The sequence below is a fragment of the Patagioenas fasciata genome, chromosome 2, assembly GCF_037038585.1.
Source record: "Patagioenas fasciata isolate bPatFas1 chromosome 2, bPatFas1.hap1, whole genome shotgun sequence".
Classification (NCBI taxonomy): Eukaryota; Metazoa; Chordata; class Aves; order Columbiformes; family Columbidae; genus Patagioenas; species Patagioenas fasciata.
The window spans coordinates 93,382,888-93,400,397 of NC_092521.1; the positions used below are offsets into that span (position 1 = coordinate 93,382,888).

General features: G+C 38.8%; 1 protein-coding gene across 1 annotated transcript in view; it reads right to left on the reverse strand.

The window, feature by feature from the left end:
* LOC136097754 (uncharacterized) overlaps positions 1–17,510 on the reverse strand; it is a 190,710-nt gene that overhangs the window by 146,391 nt on the left and 26,809 nt on the right. The window contains exons 5-7 of the mRNA XM_071805503.1: positions 15,106–15,179; positions 14,628–14,804; positions 2,541–2,627 (exon numbers count right to left, since the gene is read on the reverse strand). Of these exons, the coding sequence (XP_071661604.1) occupies positions 2,541–2,627; positions 14,628–14,804; positions 15,106–15,179 (338 nt within the window). The remainder of the gene's footprint in view (positions 1–2,540; positions 2,628–14,627; positions 14,805–15,105; positions 15,180–17,510) is intronic.

Below are 17,510 nucleotides of genomic sequence, written 5' to 3' on the forward strand. Positions count from 1 at the left end.
GCAGGACCAGACTTCAGTTCTGACTGTCCTTTTATCTCCATCCACTATGTACATAGTTCCCCACATTTAACACTTCTGCAAGGAAAAGGAAAATAGACAACGAGCCTGGTTTGTAAGTGTCACCAAATCAGACTGGTTGAGGTGGAAAGGTACCTCTGGAGGTCATCTGGTCCAGCACCCTGCTCAAGCAGGTCTATCTAGAGCCAAGTTGTCTAGGACCACGTCCAGATGAATTTTGAATGTCTCCAAGGTGGAAAACTTGCTCTTGACGGAAGTGCTGGTAATTATAAGCATTGTAACTGCTCTGCAGATGTCAACACAAGCAACCTGAGGCCAGTACCATAGCTAACAGACCTTTAACAAACAAGAGTTACCCCAACCTTTCAGTGACATTTTTGTTGGGGAGAAAAAGGACATATGTCAGAGGATGGCTGTTCACAAACGGATCTCAGGTCTAGCCTGATATGCAAGTGTCTATAAACCGCCTCTCCAGCCCCAGCCCTGAATCACAGAATGTAAGGGATTGGAAGAGGCCTCAAAAGATCATCAAGTCCAATCCCCCACCAGAGCAGGAACACCTAGATGAGGTTACACAGGAAGGTGTCCAAGTGGGTTTTGAATGTCTCCAGAGAAGAAGACTCTACAACCTCCCTGGGCAACCTCTTCCAGTGCTCCATCACGCTCACCATGGAGAAGTTTCTTCTCAAATTTAAATGGAACCTCCTGTGTTCCTGTTTCTAGCCATTGCCACTTGTCTTATCATTGGTTGTCACCGAGGAGAGCCTGGCTCCATCCTCATGACACTCACCCTTTATATATTTATAAACATTAATGACGTCACCCCTCAGTCTCCTCTTCCCCAAGCTAGAGAGACCCAGCTCTCTCGCTCTTTCCCCATAAGGGAGATGCTCCACTCCCTTAATCATCTTAGTGGCTCTGCACTGGACTCTGTCCAGCAGTTCCCTGTCCTTCTTGAACTGAAGGGCCCAGAACTGGACACAATATTCCAGATGTGGTCTCACCAGGGCAGAGTAGAGAGGGAGGAGAACCTCTCTCGACCCAAAACTGAATGGACTTTCTCAGACCTTTCATCTGTTCCAGATTTTACAAAAAAAAAAAAAAAAAGGTTAAATGTGTATCACTCAGCCTCCTCAACCGAGGCAAAAGAACATTTTGCGAGCAATAGAACATTTTCTCACTACAGAAACTGTGCTTCCATGTGTCCTTTATGTCACCACTCTATCCATACATGTTTCAGGCACACACACGTAAATACGGAAATCTAATCTGCTTTTCATTCTCTAGATATGAAGCAGATCATGGCTTATAAAGCCTAATCATGAGATGAACCAATGCAGCACCTACAGAAAGAAAATGTTTCAATTAAAAACTCTGAGCCAGAAGTTGACTTCTAAGGTGTTACATTGTTGTCCTGTACAATGAATGGGGAAATTATAGGGGTTAGATGTAATTTGCCCTTAATAAAACTTGACTTTTTTTCACCAGTACACAGTAATTCAAGTTACTGACATGCATTAGAGACTGCTTTCCTCAGTCTCACAAGTTTTTGCCTCAAAAGTTTAAACTTCCATACCTACCCAAAGTAAAATTTTCTCATAGATTTCAGAAGTGGCCTACTTTGAGAGCCTTTATAGTAGACAAATTTTTTTACATTTGATTACAGCCATGTATCTAGAGATGCCCTGCAGTACAAATAAGCACAAAGTTTAAAAAAGCAAAGGACTAGGAAAGCAACACAGGAGAACCAGGTCTTGCGTGATACTGGGTTGTTAGTGCTTAACAACAGGAGCTGAGCCAAAGCATTCAGTGCAGAGCTAAGCACTTCATTACCATGACGATGTTCTTACTTAAGTCCATGCAAATTCAGGCAGGCCCATTCCCCACCCTTTTTTAATCTAAAAGTCATGACGGTGAAGGAAAATTTCCTCCACTGTCAGGGAACAACAACACCTCCTGGTTAATCTCTCTCGTACCTATGCATAACTTCTGTTCTCCCAGCTCTGCAGAGTCACACCCTCCCACTCCCTGCTATCGCCCACAGACAGCAAAGCTAAACATCTCAGCCAAACTGGGAGAACAAAAAAAAGCCTCCTCGTGCTGGAAACTGTTATGGATTCTGGGTTTTCCTTCTATTAAGTCAACACATGTTCAGCTCAGTAATAAAATTGCTCTCCAAGAACAGCTTTGGGAGCAGGGTTGCAAAAAAGCTACAGCTTACTACTCAGTTCTGAACTAACTTCATTAATTAAGGAGAATGTGGTGTAGACAATGTTCTTCAAAAGTGCTTCATTTTGCTGGAGTAGTAGAGTGAATACAGCACAGCCTTGCTTTTACCTCTCCATTAACTCACTGTCCTTGATCAAAGACTACGCATACTGCGTATAAGCGGTTAAAGCTTATAATTTAAATTGTAAACCTCAATATTTAAATGGAACTGCATATGTGATCTTTGTCACCTCATTTTCATGAATGGAAAAGAATATTCTGACACCAAAATTACATACTTAATTCTGCCTCACCTTCTTCACTGACCTCCATCCCACACTGCCTTGGGTTTATTTCCTCATCCATCAACGGGTCAAAGTAATTTCTGCTGTATTCATTTCCTGTGGAAAGCACATGAAGTAAGGGTCAGCGATTATTAGAAGCACATGAACCAAAATGTTAATTTTGAAATCGACACCAGCAAGCAAAGGGGCATTTTTTGCTACTTTATAAGCTTAATTTTTTTAACAAGTCCTCTAAGCCTACTAGTACTGTAATTATCATCTTGTGAAAGGTCAGAAAAGGTAATTCTGGAAACAAGTGCACTTTATGTTACTTTTGCTCAGGAACTAATGAGAAAAATTCTCAAATTTAGATGATAGAAAGATAAGAATTTTTTTTTTTTTTTTTTAAAAAAAAGCCTATCATCCCCCACATTAGCCAAATTATTCTTGAAACACATTGTGCAAGTGAATTACCCGTGCTGCAGAGGAATTTGTGTTTCACAGCTGACCCCTCCAATTTCAACAGTTTTAAATTTCACCACTGAGGTTTCAACGTCTGGTGCATCTTTAATACTGTACTCAGCCAGAAAAATGTTTAATTACAGAGGAGATACTAGACTACTGCCTCATTAATCTGAACAGCAATTATATTCAGTTGGGCTAGGTAACTAATCCAAGATTTTGATGGGATAAAACCACTCATTTTAGCACTTTCCATTTCCACAGCTAGTTTTATCTGCTCTTTAGAAACTAATCAAGTTTACAAAAAAATTCATTTGTTGAACTTATCAAGGAATAATGCAGCATCTAGATGCCTGAAGGATTTCCCAGTAAAAGCCAGAAGAGTTTTCTTTACACAAGGGGGGAGTGAGAGCTTTTTCCTCAAAGTATGTCCTTCTTTGAGCAAAAGTGCTACACTCTATTAAAACCAACCTCACATTCACTAGGCTTGCAAACACAGTAAATTATTGGTAAACAGGGAAAAAAGAAAAATAATTCAGTCCACAACAAACTTTAAAATTGCTTGAGTAGACACAGATATCTATCCTAGAAAATACATAACAGCTAAATGTACAAGGGGGTTAATTCATCCAAGATACACTGTAGTAGTCTACAGTGTATTTGTTCTAGCATCAAAACTAATCCAAGCAGCAGCTCCTTTCAGAAACTAAATGAAACTTTGATATGAAACTAGGTTTAATTTATATTTCTGGACTGGTACATTTTGACTGTCAGTCTCTCTTCCTTCAATGTAGTAAGTACAAGAACTGAAAATTTGCTTTACCTTGAGGTCTCAATAAAGAAAGAATAAATGAGTTTCATTTTTGTTACTTTATCTGTCAACAACTACTAGGCTGGTATGAATCTTGGCAGTATGTAATCAAAGTCTTATGTACTGCAATAACAGAGCCATTCTACCTTATTCACTGTAATTGTTTTTCTCTAGCACAAAGCACTGTGATGTTAAATGAACACCCCTTCACATGTTGGTAAAATAATTCACTCGTGCTAAAAAAAGAAAATGATGATGCATTTCTTTATTCAATTATTTCATATATGTAAATGTAAATTGCTGGAAAGTATCTTGCAACATACAAGCAATACTCAGGTAGTGCACAGGCTTTTTACACAGCCTTAATATCATGACAGCTTTTATTGAATTTTAATACCCCATGTTCTTTATCCTGTGGGTCTGGTGTGAAAATCTGAGAAGCAAGTTTTTGGGCAACTCTTCTGGACAGAATAACAGGCATATAGGAGGAAGTGTCATGTTATGTTTGAGTCTTCGAGGTATGGAAACCATTATTCAAAAAAAAAGAGATACATTGACAAATACCATTAAACAGTTTACTCTTTGGTCCTCTCTAAAAAAAGAACAGTCTCTACCCTTCTTTGAGGAGTATGAGCTATTTTGTCCAGGGCTTTGGCTCTGTCAGAACCACACACAGCTAGATACAGAAAGTTATGCACCATTAAAAAGAACCAGGTTTGATTTCTCCAGAGTAATGTACACACTTTAAAATCTACATAGGTAGAATGAGTGTCAAATGCCAGAATCATCTCCTGATAGTGATTTTATAGGTAACAAGCCTTTTTAAACTGCATAACTCCACAGAAGACTTTCAGTGAAGCTTTCTGAAGAGTCAAAATCACTGCAAACCTTGGATTACTGCTCTTGCGGATTTTGGTGGATAGTTTTTTGCCACTCCCCCACCCCATTTTTTTTTTCTTTTCCTCCCTCAGCTCAACATACATCTTGAAAACTGGTGTGATCAGGAAGTCTGGGTTCTGAGCAGGTCCCAAGATTTGTTGGGAGCAGGGGGAGTTACCTTAGTTTTAAAATACAGAATTATCAATTTTAGTCAACATAACATACTGCCCAAGGCATTTTGCTAATAACATTTTATGAGTATGTGAACAGATTACTAATCATTTTATGTCTGCTTTTGGAAATATTTGAAAGTGTATAACATGTAAATTAACAGTCCACTAAGGAATTCACATCATTCTGCTTCATGATATAAACACAGTAAAGTAAATGTTAATATTGAGCTTGCTTGCAGGTATTTTCAACAGCAGTTTGGTGCTTTCAGTCAGTATGTTATTTTGAATACCTGCTCCTACAAAGACTCGGCCCACTTCAGAAACTTAGGTCACTGCTTTGATCTAGAGGATTGCTCAAACTGATTAACTCAGTTTTAAACCCTATTCACCCCTCAAAATTGTGTTATAATATTTCACATGGAAACTGCAATGGATAATTCAGGAAATCAGAATTGAAGCACAAAACCACACATTATCTATAAATGCAAATAAAAAAAGGAAAGAAGGGTGTTGGCACAACAGTGACCAGGTGGGAATTTATGCAGTTTAATTAAAGCAAGAGGAGTTGCTAATAAAATTCATATAATCCTTGGATGCAGCCCATGGGACTGCACACGTATTACTAGGACTGGATGAAACTCTAAGATAGATTTTAAGCTAAGATGTCTGTAGTCAATTATACGGTCTTTGTCCTCAGTTACCACAGAAATGGCATGACTAAGATACGTTTCAACAATGTCTTCTGTTCCACAAAGAGATCGGATAGCCCATATCAATATCACCTCAAGGGCACAGAATGGAATTTGGATGGCAAGCAATTATTCCATTCATATTTTACTTTTGATCTAGGGGTTTAGTTTAATGAAAGAATAGACAAAACTCTGTTGGATTTGTTAAGTGCCTCATGACCAACGTAAAAATGAAAGAATTATTAATAACCAGGTGACTGATTACTAAAAGCTTGAATAAGCATTTACTGTTGTTTGTTTTCAGAATAGTGGTGAGTCTTAGGGATAGAAGCAAAAATTTTGGCATGAACCAGCTTTCATTACAAGACAGAATGCAGAGAAAATTTGTCCTTTTCAGGTAGCAGTGTGGTCAACACATCTCTACCAATGACTTGGTAGAACATTACTGGTCATCATTAAGGCAACTCATAAAAGCTTTTTGCATTAGAATAAGACAGAGAAATATTGGAAAGATGAAATTCCAGTCTGAGACAGCATTTTGACCCAAAGAACTTCTGAAAAATAGTGAAAGAAAAAGAATGTAGTCCTCCTTTCCACACCATTGTCTTAAAGCACTGGTTTCAGCAGCAATTTCTGTTAATAAACATCATGGTACATACTCACTGTCTCCATTCAACAGATTTGAACTTATTTCCCTAGGGATACTTCTCATTTTACTTTGCAGATATGGCCCTTTGGGCAGTCAAAATGTAAAGTTCTGTGCTAGCATATTTCCTTGTTTCTTTATGAGAAGAATAAGCAACCACAGGAGTCAAAGTAGTATCTTGGGGTCAGACCTGAATCTGCTCTCACCTCAACTTGGCCAGCAAGAACTAAGTCTTGGCATCAGGAGGAAGGTGAGAGAAGAGTTCAAACTCCTGCATTACTCCTGCATTTCCCTCTGCTTCATTTATTCACCATTCCTCAATACATAGTGGGTCTTGTGGCTAGCACTTCTGCTCACCAGTTTGTATGATTCAGTACTTACATTGACAAAGCTTGTTATCTGCAAGTTGCTTCTTTGTAAATAACAGGCCTTTGCTTCTAATCGGCACTTCGGAAAAAAAAAAACATCTCTGGAGTTATAAAAAAAATAAGTGAAAACTATAAAGCATAAGAGAGGAGAAAGGAGCCTGTCCCCTTAAAAAAAAAAAAAATCACACACTCACAAACTCTGGAAGTGAAGAAAAATAAAAATCAGCAACAAAAACTGCATAAACAGTGAGAGTTCCTGGATAGTAAAAAACTGACTGGATTTCCAGTGAATTTATACGTTCTTAGTTGATTTAAACAGTTATTTAAAACTGGAAAATAACTTAGGAAAGTTTAAAAATTTCACAAGAGAACATTTTGAGTTTTTGTCCCAAAATTTTGTATTGCTAGATTTACTCACATTTAAAAGTTAGGAAGATGTTAAGATTAAAATGTCAGTTTTGAAGAACACAGTGAATTGATATACAATCTACAAAACAGTGTTAACTCTGTGATTTCATTTTGGCAAGAAAAAAATAGGAATTTATTATGAGTTATACTTTTAGTTTAGATTTTTAATAGTCTTTACTGAACCATAACTGTTACCTTTAACTCAGTTCATGGCCATTACAAATACCTTTAATTATATTTGTATAGGTTGATCTAGTTATGTACAGAAGCTGAATGCCTTAAGACATATTATTACTATTTTAAATTTACATCTAATGCTATCATCTATAGTATAAGCATAGATAAATATTACCTATATTATTTTAGATATAGATCTAAAATAAGATTCCTTCTGAACATGAAGTTATTGCAGAATATCACCAAATACATGAGGACCTAGAGTGTCTTACATAGAGCTTCAAATTTTCATGAGTACTAGTCAGAATTCAAGAAAAAATTATGTGTTAATGACATCCTAGAACTGAAGAGCATTAAGCGAGCAATTGGACAGTAGATATCTTGAAAACATAGCTTGTTAAATGCTACCATCACCAGGTGACTTCTGAATTTTTAAAAAGTTTGAAAGCTATCAGATGTCTTTTTCCTTCTCCTCAGCAGAGACCGCAGGTAATGAGTAAATCACATAACTGAGTATTATGTTTATATTGCAAGTCTTGAATAAACTTGCTTGTCAGCTTGGACAGGACAGTGGCAGAGGGGCCATTCCTGAGCCTGACCAGCGCAGACCATGATGTGCCTTCCCCAACGCTCAAACAATGATGTACCGCACTCACAGCACCCACTTTTTTCCCCCACACTCCACTCCTGGAAGACTTATCACATTTGCTGCTGTTTGAGCAAAGACACAGCATGGGAACTGTGGGGTTTCTGTTGTTTGTTTTGTCTTGTTTTTTCCTTGCAGGCAACAGAGAGCACTGTGCCAAGGGACACCAGTGCAAGACCTGCTGCCTTTCCTGGGGAAATGCTGTTGGTCGAAGGCATGAGGAAAAGATTTACTCATGATGACAGAGTTCATTTAGGAACATTATTAGATAATGTAACACATGTCAATGCAGAAAATGGTTACCAAGAACTCTCAGGCTGGTAGGTTCAGCTGGTGCCACACTATTCCAATGAGAGAACTTGCTGAATTTCAAGGGTCCAACAGCACTATTACGAAGCAAACAATTTCCAAGTGTAATCATTTAGCCTTAAAAATACATTTTCTGTCACCTCCTGAAAGAGTATTTCCAAATTATAAAATGCGTCCATTCTTCACAATTCTTCTTCCCTTACCTTTCAGAAATTCAATTTTAGTACATTACTTAGATGAGTTGTGCAGTATTCCTGTTCTTGAAATTGCATGCAATGGATCACGTTTTGCACACTACATTACACCTTGTGCCGTTCTGCTGATTTCAATTGGATTACACATTGTGTAATTCAACGCAAAATTACTTCCAATGACAACCCTTTTTATTCCTATGCATACATGGTGATACATCATGCCGTGCATACTGGGTTTGGCATTTCCATTTCAAGTCCCTGTTGGAATCAGAAAGTACAGAACCACATATGCAGAACTTGAATTATTAGATATAAACTTTGCCATTGTTTAAGAAAACAAGACTACAGTTTTGATTCATATTTCTGGTCTCATTCTTTTTCCAAATAATTTTGTCCAACAGAAGTAGCCAGTGTCACAAGCTCCCATTTCCTTCATGTGCAGCACAAACATGAGTTTCCAACAGATGCCTGCTTTTCCCCTGTGTTCACTGTCTCTCCTGGGCGTACTTGCAACTCTTTAGAATGAAATTAGACACTGTTCAAAAAGCTTCAGTCTCCAGGTCTCTGTAAACAGACTGCACTTGCTGATATTTTTCTCATCAAGTTGATATCCCACTGTATGGGGATATAGCGGAAGATTTGGCGAGGAGGTTAGTTAAATGTAAATACGCTCAAGTGACTTGCACCTGTCTGTAGAAAAAGCACACACATCACACTAATTGTCTTACTGACCTTGTGTGCTTGATGAGTAGAAGCTCTGTGTTAGATAACACAGGCCTGGGAGAAACTCTGGGCACCTTATCACTGTGTCTGAGATTCCTGCTTCATTGTGAGAAAGAGCGGGAGGCTGCGCCTGCCTGAAGCCTTGAAATACAGGCGAGCTCAGCAGGCCCAGCGATCTTCCAGCAAGGCTGAACTGACCAGCGCCTGCGTCCCCGTTTGTGTCACCTCTGCCTGGGAGCTTAGGTGCGGCTTCGGAGATCCCCCAGTAGAGAGGTAACTAAAATAAAACTTGCTCTTTGCAAATGCATCCGTGGCCTCTGGCTCTTCTTGTGATGTGCCTGTGTATGTGCACACACCCACACAGCTCCTTCACAAAGCCCTATTTTTGCCTGTATATTCCTGGGTCAAGGTACTCACACAGTTACATGCTTGAGCAAGAAAGTGCTTATATTGCCCTGTTGCAGTTGAACCACCTTTGGCAGTAACCATTCCTTAAGTAAAGTCTCCTCTCTACATTGGCTGTTGATAAGGAGCAGAACCGCTCTATTTTATAAGGGGATTCTCCCCATAGGATGCACATAGCCCTGTGTTAGATATATCTAACCTAGCTCTGCAGCTAGGAGGTGGTACATCAGAGCACCACATAGAGACGCTAATTTGCTCCCAAAAGCAGTACGGCCACTTTAATGACACACTGTACCTGGGCTAATTAGAAGAATAGTTCCTAGTCTTCAATCAAAAGAGTTTTCTTTCCCTCCTTTTTCTTTTTTTCTTCTACCCCCTCAAATGTTGTTAATTTCTGTGGGCAAATTCATTGGAGCATGATATGAGATGTTAACAGTTCCTGTTGCAGATAAAACAGTAGAATTAGCTAGAGCTTTTGATTTTAGGAGATAATCTAGTTTTGAAAAAAGATTTGTGTATTGGGGATGACAGGGGGCGGGGTGGTGGGGTGGAAATGAACACATCTTGTTATCTGGGGACAACTGTAACTTGGAGCATCAACATTTAGGGTCAGACTGCCTCTAGCCTTTGTACAAGTGTGTGGGATACAGGGGAACACAATTAGCCTTTCATCTTCCATGCAAGAGCCATAGAGCATCACAGTCTCTGAAGGTGTTTATGCAACTGCCAGGTGCAATGCAGACCGTGTAGTGGAAGGATGTTCAAAAAGCCCCTTGCCTGGATTCTGCAGCTTGCACACATGGTCAGCATCCCAGAAAGATTACAGTCTAATTTGTCAGAACAAATGTTGGAAGGCCTTTGCTGGGCAGAGAATTTAGGAAGTCAGCTGGAACATTACGACACTTTAAAAAGTGTTTTGGGTTTAAACCCAAAAATAAAAGAGAAAAGCCGATATTGGCTCACCTTGAGATCAGGTAGCTGACAATTGAGAAACTAGTGGACACAGGTTCCTGTCACTCTGGGTTTGGGTGATCTAACCCCAAGTATATTTCCAAGGGAAATTTGTCAATTAGATCTCCCATAGAGATAGCCAGTATAAAAATTCCTGGCAAATTCAATATTTGCTTAGGGGAAGAAAGGCAAAAAAGTTGGTCAGACTTAGTCTAGAGGAAAATCTGAGTACTTTCAGAAACAAATAAATTGTAGTTTGGCAAAGACAAGGCCACTGCTAGATGACTTTAATTTCACAAGCAGTATGTGAAAGAAATGAATGTGATAGGAGCAATCAGCAGAGTCAGCATAGAATCAAGAAGATAAAATAGGACAGAAGACACAGCAACCAATTAGCCGGCTAAAAAAATTGGGAGATCAATCTGAGTAAATAATCCGCCAGTTCCCCTGGGTTTCTAAAATATATAAAAGCAGTACCAAGTCTTCACCATATAAGAGCAATGATAGAAAGCATCCAGCAGAAAGAGTTACTCAACGGCCTATTCCTGGACAGCGGTCTACTGATGATGACAGCAAAATTTGGAATTTTGTTCATCATGGGAAATATAACAGTGTAAGACACCAAATAGCTTAAGAAACAGAGCATTAGACTAGGAACCAGATGTTTTATTTTTATTTCCATCACAGACCTTCATGGTGACTGCAGATGAAGCCTCATGCTCTACCTCAGTTTCCCCACAAGGGAAGAATGCTGAAGCCTTGCGCTTTGAGTCACAAGAATAGTTCCCACCAATGTGGTTTGAAAAGTGGAAAAGACTCTTAAAAATATACTGGAACGATTTAATCAGTTTCTTCAAAACAATAATCAGTTCACAAACTCTCCTTTCCAGAAGACGTTCTGTTATTTGAGGAAAGGAAATAGAAAAGTCAATATAGTGTAAACATACCTGTGAATTAAGCTGTTTGGGGGCAGATGCAGACAAGTTGCAATATCGTGAACCACTGCACTGGCTATTTAGTCTCCAAGTGATGTGTGTTCTGCAGAGCAGCCTCCTGTGCAGACATAGCTAAATTCCAGGAACAGGTTCTAAGGCTGTTTTGAACATGGAGCTGAGTGTTCACACTCCCTTCCTGATATCCTTATCATGAAGGTGTGTGAGAAGGCATCTCAAAAGTAGTTGGAGGTTTTACTAGAGGACACTTCCCTCCAGGAATTGCTGACAGAGGGACAGGCTGCGACACTGTTGCAAGATGGAGGAAGTGATAGCAACTCCCGCAGCTATTATTTGCTACCATATAAAGACACAGGTGATGGGTGAAAAGATAATGGACAGGCAATGCCATCTCCATGGCCTGCCTTCAAGTGCCTAGCTTGAAAATCAAGCCTGAGGTTTATATAGTGTTTTCAACCTGTAATTTGCTAAATGCTGTGATTAAATAATTTTGCTTAAGGTTATAACTGCTTTTAAATTGTACAGTTTAACAACTAGGATTACAATTGACAAATACCAGTAAGTATGATAACTGAACCTAAGCCTGGGGGTCTGAGAGCTGGAAGAGCACCTAGTGATTGTGCAGGAGAAAAAACCCCAAAAGGAGAAGTATTTTATTAGCATCTGGGGAAGAAAAGGGGAGAAAATTGAAAGAGAACAGTGGAGGGGCCTAAAGTGTGTTTATTTTACCTGGGCTGTGCTGTTGTTCTTGGCAGGTATTTCCCTTAAGAAAGCTTGGCATGCAGTGGCAAAAGGACTATCATTTTCCTGGCATAGCAAAGTTTGGGGTGACGAGTCATGTCGGCATGTGTGGGCACCCCCTCCTAAAGAACTAGCTTCCAGTGTAAAACAACAAACAAACAAAAAAAACCTTCCATGTTAAAAGCTCTCTTGTGAGCTGCACAGTGACTCCTGAGAGCTGAGGGGCAGAAGAACCAGCTGTGGAAGAGTTTCCCCTTTGCTAGGGAACGGCTGTAGTTTTCAACACCATGTGTGTTTTTTGCTACAAGCTGAGGTGACAGCAGCTATGCGAAGTAGCTATGAACATGGAGCGGAGCAAAGCAAAGCAAGGCTTGAAGAACCAATCCCTTGGGCTCTGGTGGTCCTAAATCATGAGACTGCCACATGAAGGGGTAAGCCACCTGTAGACCTAGTCTTCACTGAGAACTGTGAAATACGACTGTTTATGCATTAGTGCCTTCATGTGACACTGCATTTACCTGTACAGTTGACTTTTTCCTTTCTGTCTTTAATGAAGTATTGCTACACTTGGGAATGAGGAAAATTAGTTCATGAGTTACTAGAAGGTTTTTCATTTTCACAGGTTTCAGGACAGGCTTGAAGCTGTTGCTTTATTAGCAGCCCTTGATAAATTTGAACTAGCCCCTGTGACTGCCAAAGAAGTCCTGACATGAGTTAGACTAATTTAATACAAGGTTGGACCAGATGATCTCTAGAGGTCTCTTCCAATCTAGACTTTTTTATGACGATATGAATGAATTACTTCTTTTTTCTTTTTTTTTTAATAGCTGCATAACTAAGAGGCAGAGCTACAAGAATAACTGATTTTTTTGGTTAACTGGATGAACAGAAGGTTGAGGGGGGAGACAGAGTGTTGGGAAACAAATTTTTCCAATTCTCAACAAGCTTTCCTCTCCCATTACAGAAACACTTACCAGTGTATCAAGTCATTGCATTCCAGGCAAAATATAACAATTTCTATTCCTTTCACAAAGATTATATTCAGTTAGGGGTTTTTTTTTTAACAAAATGCTACTTAGGATGAAAAATCAAAATGTTTAAAAACACATTTCAGGCTTTAAAAAAAATGTGTTGTTTTCTTGAGGGAACTATTCATGAATTTCTGAAGAGACGACTGAAAGCATGGATAGTCTCCAGCGAGCCCAACTTCATTTTTTGCCAGATAGACTATTTCATTAAAAAACAATCAATCCCTTTGTCTGCTTAATCACTGTTCTGACAGGCTGCAAAGGAAAGACGAAGAATTCCTGCTCCATGCAGCACTGCACAGAGTCATATGAAGGCTAAATGGAAAGCCAAACCTAATTTTGCAAGAGGCCATTAGGAGCCATGGGTTCTCCAGTCCTGCAGGGATAACATCTTAACACAACAAGGTCCAGCATTTCAAAAGCAAATGCCTGAAGTTCTGCCTACCAGCCTGCACTCTCCCATTTAAATACCTGGGCTGGCGTGCAAGGGTACTCAGTGAGTAGCATCACTGTTTGTGAGTTTAATGAAAAATGCTGAGCAATCAGGACTTTTCAGTTACTTTGGTACCTTGGTAGGTCACAGGCCTCGAAAGCATATTTGCATTTTCATGGATACATAGTCCACTTGAAGTTAAATGAGACCACACAGTCCAATAAGGTAAATTTTTTAAATGGGTATTTAGGGAAGATTTTGAGTCTGATTTCAGGCATTTTTGCTTTTATGTTAGATCTTGGCCCAAGATTTTCCTCATTTAGCTCATAAGAGGCCTTTAAATTGTTTTCCTCACCTTCTTCCTCACTGGATTACTAAGTAAAAATAACCATTCAATGTAACAATCAGCAGTAATAGTAATTAAAAATGGAATCATTAAATAACAGGTTAAAATATATCAACACTCTGCAAAACAAAAACTGACATCAGCAAAGATCCTTATAGTTTGTTTGAATAAACCTAAATAATAAACAGACTGCTTCCTGAGGCAGTGACTCTTTCAAGTGCTGCATCAAAGCCTAGCTTAAAAGCCAGGATCGCTCCCCTAGACAAGCCGAACAAACAGGACTCTCTGCTCCAAGCATCTGAGCAACAGTGGCTGAAAAATAATAATAAAAGACAAAGAAGAGGCAAGATAGTGATTGACTGAGGGCATATGGGAGACCTAAGGACAACAATCAATCATCAAATCTGAAAACTGCTTAACACTCCTCCATGCTCAACAGCCAGCAAGAGAGCAGCATCCGTGAGCTCGGACTGGCTGCAGTGCCTCTGAAACCAAACCTGACAGAAATTATGGGGAATCACTGCCACAAGAGCCTGATCCCCGTGGCCCTCATCACAAGGAATCACTGGGACATGGAGACAGAGCCCAAGCCTCTTAATATTTAGGGAGTTGACGATTTCAGCAGTATTTTGGGTTTCCTATCCAGGATTTGCAGGGGTGCCTGTTTGGACACGTCAGGATGGGAACGCCTGGCGCAGGCCCTGGAACACGCAGGTTGGATGGGGAATGCAACCGCTGTCATTGCATTTGAGGCTAATCTGGTTTGATGTCTCACCTCTTGGTTCAGCATGGGCTTGCAGCCTGAGTTTTTGTTGGTGAGCTGCAAGGGTGCTATCTGGCTTGTCATGTCTAATAACTTCCTCTTCTGAAGGCTGATATGCTGAAAGATCTGTGCTGCTGATGTTAAAAGCTGGATTTTCAATGCCTTCTGTTGCTGCTCTCTCTTCTTTTACTATAGAAAACAAGGAGGTCATAAGAGCACATTATAGCAAAGTGTATTTCAATGACAAGCAGAAAATTCCTTCTAGTAATTCCTTTGCTGAAAGACTCAAGTGTATCGTCCTCAAATGTCGCCAAAACAGAATTAGGTTAAAATTAACTCTAAAAAAAAAAAAAAAAGAATAAATGATTAAAATAATTACAAATTGCACCCTGACAAGCAAGAGCAAAATTTCGCCCACAGCCATTTGTCTGTAATTAGTTAATTAATCCTTACACAAATTATGAGCAATAACTCATCAACCAAGGCTCACCCATCAGAAATTCAGCCGACTTGGATTTCTTCTGCTTAGTTTGCTTCAGAGCCTTCTGCTGGAACTTCTGGAGGGAAATTGTTAAATGAATAAATTAGCTAAAGAACGAAGATCATCCTTTATGATCCACAACTAACACAGTATTTTAAATATGGGATGGCATTGAAATGTCATTTAATTTACATCTCTGCTAAAGGGGTCAAACACTAATTGAACAACAGAAGTGGAAGAATTAAATAAAATAGGAAAAGAAAAGTTAAAACAAATGCCAAATGAAGGTCACATTAAAATACTTTGTTTTTTTCCCAATTTTAATTAATGCAAAGAAACCTCAACAAATGAAGATCATTATAAGACTTGTCTTTACAGTATGCATTCAGCAGCAACTGTTTTATTCCACTTGCAGAAATGCAGCACTTGATTTAGAAAAGTTTGGTCATGCAGCATATTTATAGGCAGACTTCCCTGACATCCCCAATCTCTTATTTTCTAGGTACACTTACAATACCAGTGTATTCCTTCAGCACAGAGTAGCTAAAAATGAATGAGCTCTACCCTTTGTACAAGGCAACAAAATAAAAATAACCCCAAAACAATTTACAACTAGATGTCACAAAAGAGAGATCGCAGACCAGGGGAGAGGGGTAGTAGGACTTGTTACAGCAACGAGAAGTTCATTTAAAATCAGAGTTGCCAACAATGGTTATCATGAAAACAAAGAGCAGGAGATCTTGGAGGACCTAATCTCTGACAAGTTCCATGTTAATTCCCGTGGGGAAGAAAGGTTCAAAAAATATACAGTCAAGTTACTACAATAAGGAAGGCCCAAGTGCCAAACCAAGTGCTTTGTATACTACCTTGAGCAGCACTAGCAAGAGAGTCAGATGTGGGTTAGTGTGTGGCTACAGATCCTTAGAACAGATGCTAACACCCAAAGATTACCTAAAACAAAGCACATCTGGGAGTATTAACCAAAGCCAAAACCAAAGTAAGAAAACAGTTCAGACACATTTATTTTCAGACATCACATTGCAGTTTCTGAAAACAGCACTATTTTTTTTTCAAGACAGTTGCTTAATTGTCCAGTGACAAAGACCACTCCTGGCATCATAGCTCCTGGAAACTATCAATACAAAAGGATTAATTACAAAAATAATTGAAATATTGCAATTTTTACAGCATCCATCTTTCCCATTTGATTGTGGGTGTCAATTTCCAGTAAAAAGAAACAGTGCTTGCAGTAGACACAATCAATAAATCTGTCAAAAATAACTGAACCATACTGCTGACAGATTAATATAGATATTAATATCCTCATGCATAGACATATATACGCACACATGCATATATGTTCTTTTGAAAGACTTCTTGTAAATTAACACTATTACCCTACTAAAACACAAATGTGTGAAAATGACCAGACATGTTCTGAGAGCTACAGTAAATAAATACGATCACAGAAACAATTCCTACAAGCCAGATGCAGTACAACTGAAGTTAATGATAATTTTGACAGGAGTTTAAGAGGTTCAGAAATTCACCCTACTGCTTTTGATTTTTTCATAACTGAAAAATCTTTCAAAAATGTATATTTGCTCTGTTAGTGCCTTCAGAATTATATCTCTTTTACAATATTAAAGCATTGCTGCATTCCTGCATACCATAAAATTTTGAGTCAGTTTTCAAGATTCCAGCAGCATTTTTAACACTGCCGTGTGATAACTATACTTATTATGCTGCATATAATCACCACACAAAACCTTACACTTTTTTGTTAACAGCTAAAGAAAACAACAACTAGACAAAAATTCTGGGACAAGTTTTTAACTGCTGTAAATCAGCATACATCTGTAACTTTGATGGAATTAAGATGATTCTCATTACTTTCTACGTATTCCTTCTGCATGTCAGATTTTCCTAGCAAATCCAATTGCAGGCTACATTGGTCATAGTCAACTCTTCAGTTGTTGCAATCTGTAAAATGCAAGAAGAAAAAAAAAGTATTCCTCCTCCTTCATATCTAACAATGATACACAGTGGGTCGTGATGTTTTGGAGTGGGATTCTATGTGTGTTTTGGTTTGTTTCCTTTGTGTTTGGGGGTCTGATTTTTTGGTTGATTGGTTGGTTTTGTTTGTTTGTTTATTTGGGGTTTTTTTTTAATGTTTCTGTTGGGGTTTGTCCTGGTTTTGTTTGTTTGGGTTTTTTGGTGTTTCATTTTTTTGTTTATTGTTTTTCTTTTTCACTGGGGTTGTTGGGCAGGATTTTTATAAGCATTCAGTGTAGTTAGCAGCAAATTTTGCAGGTTTTTTTTTCAGAGACACAATAGACTGCATTCTTTGGCTTTTCACTCAAATGCAAATTAGTATTTTTAAATAGTTGATGTAACAGGCTTGTGACACCTAC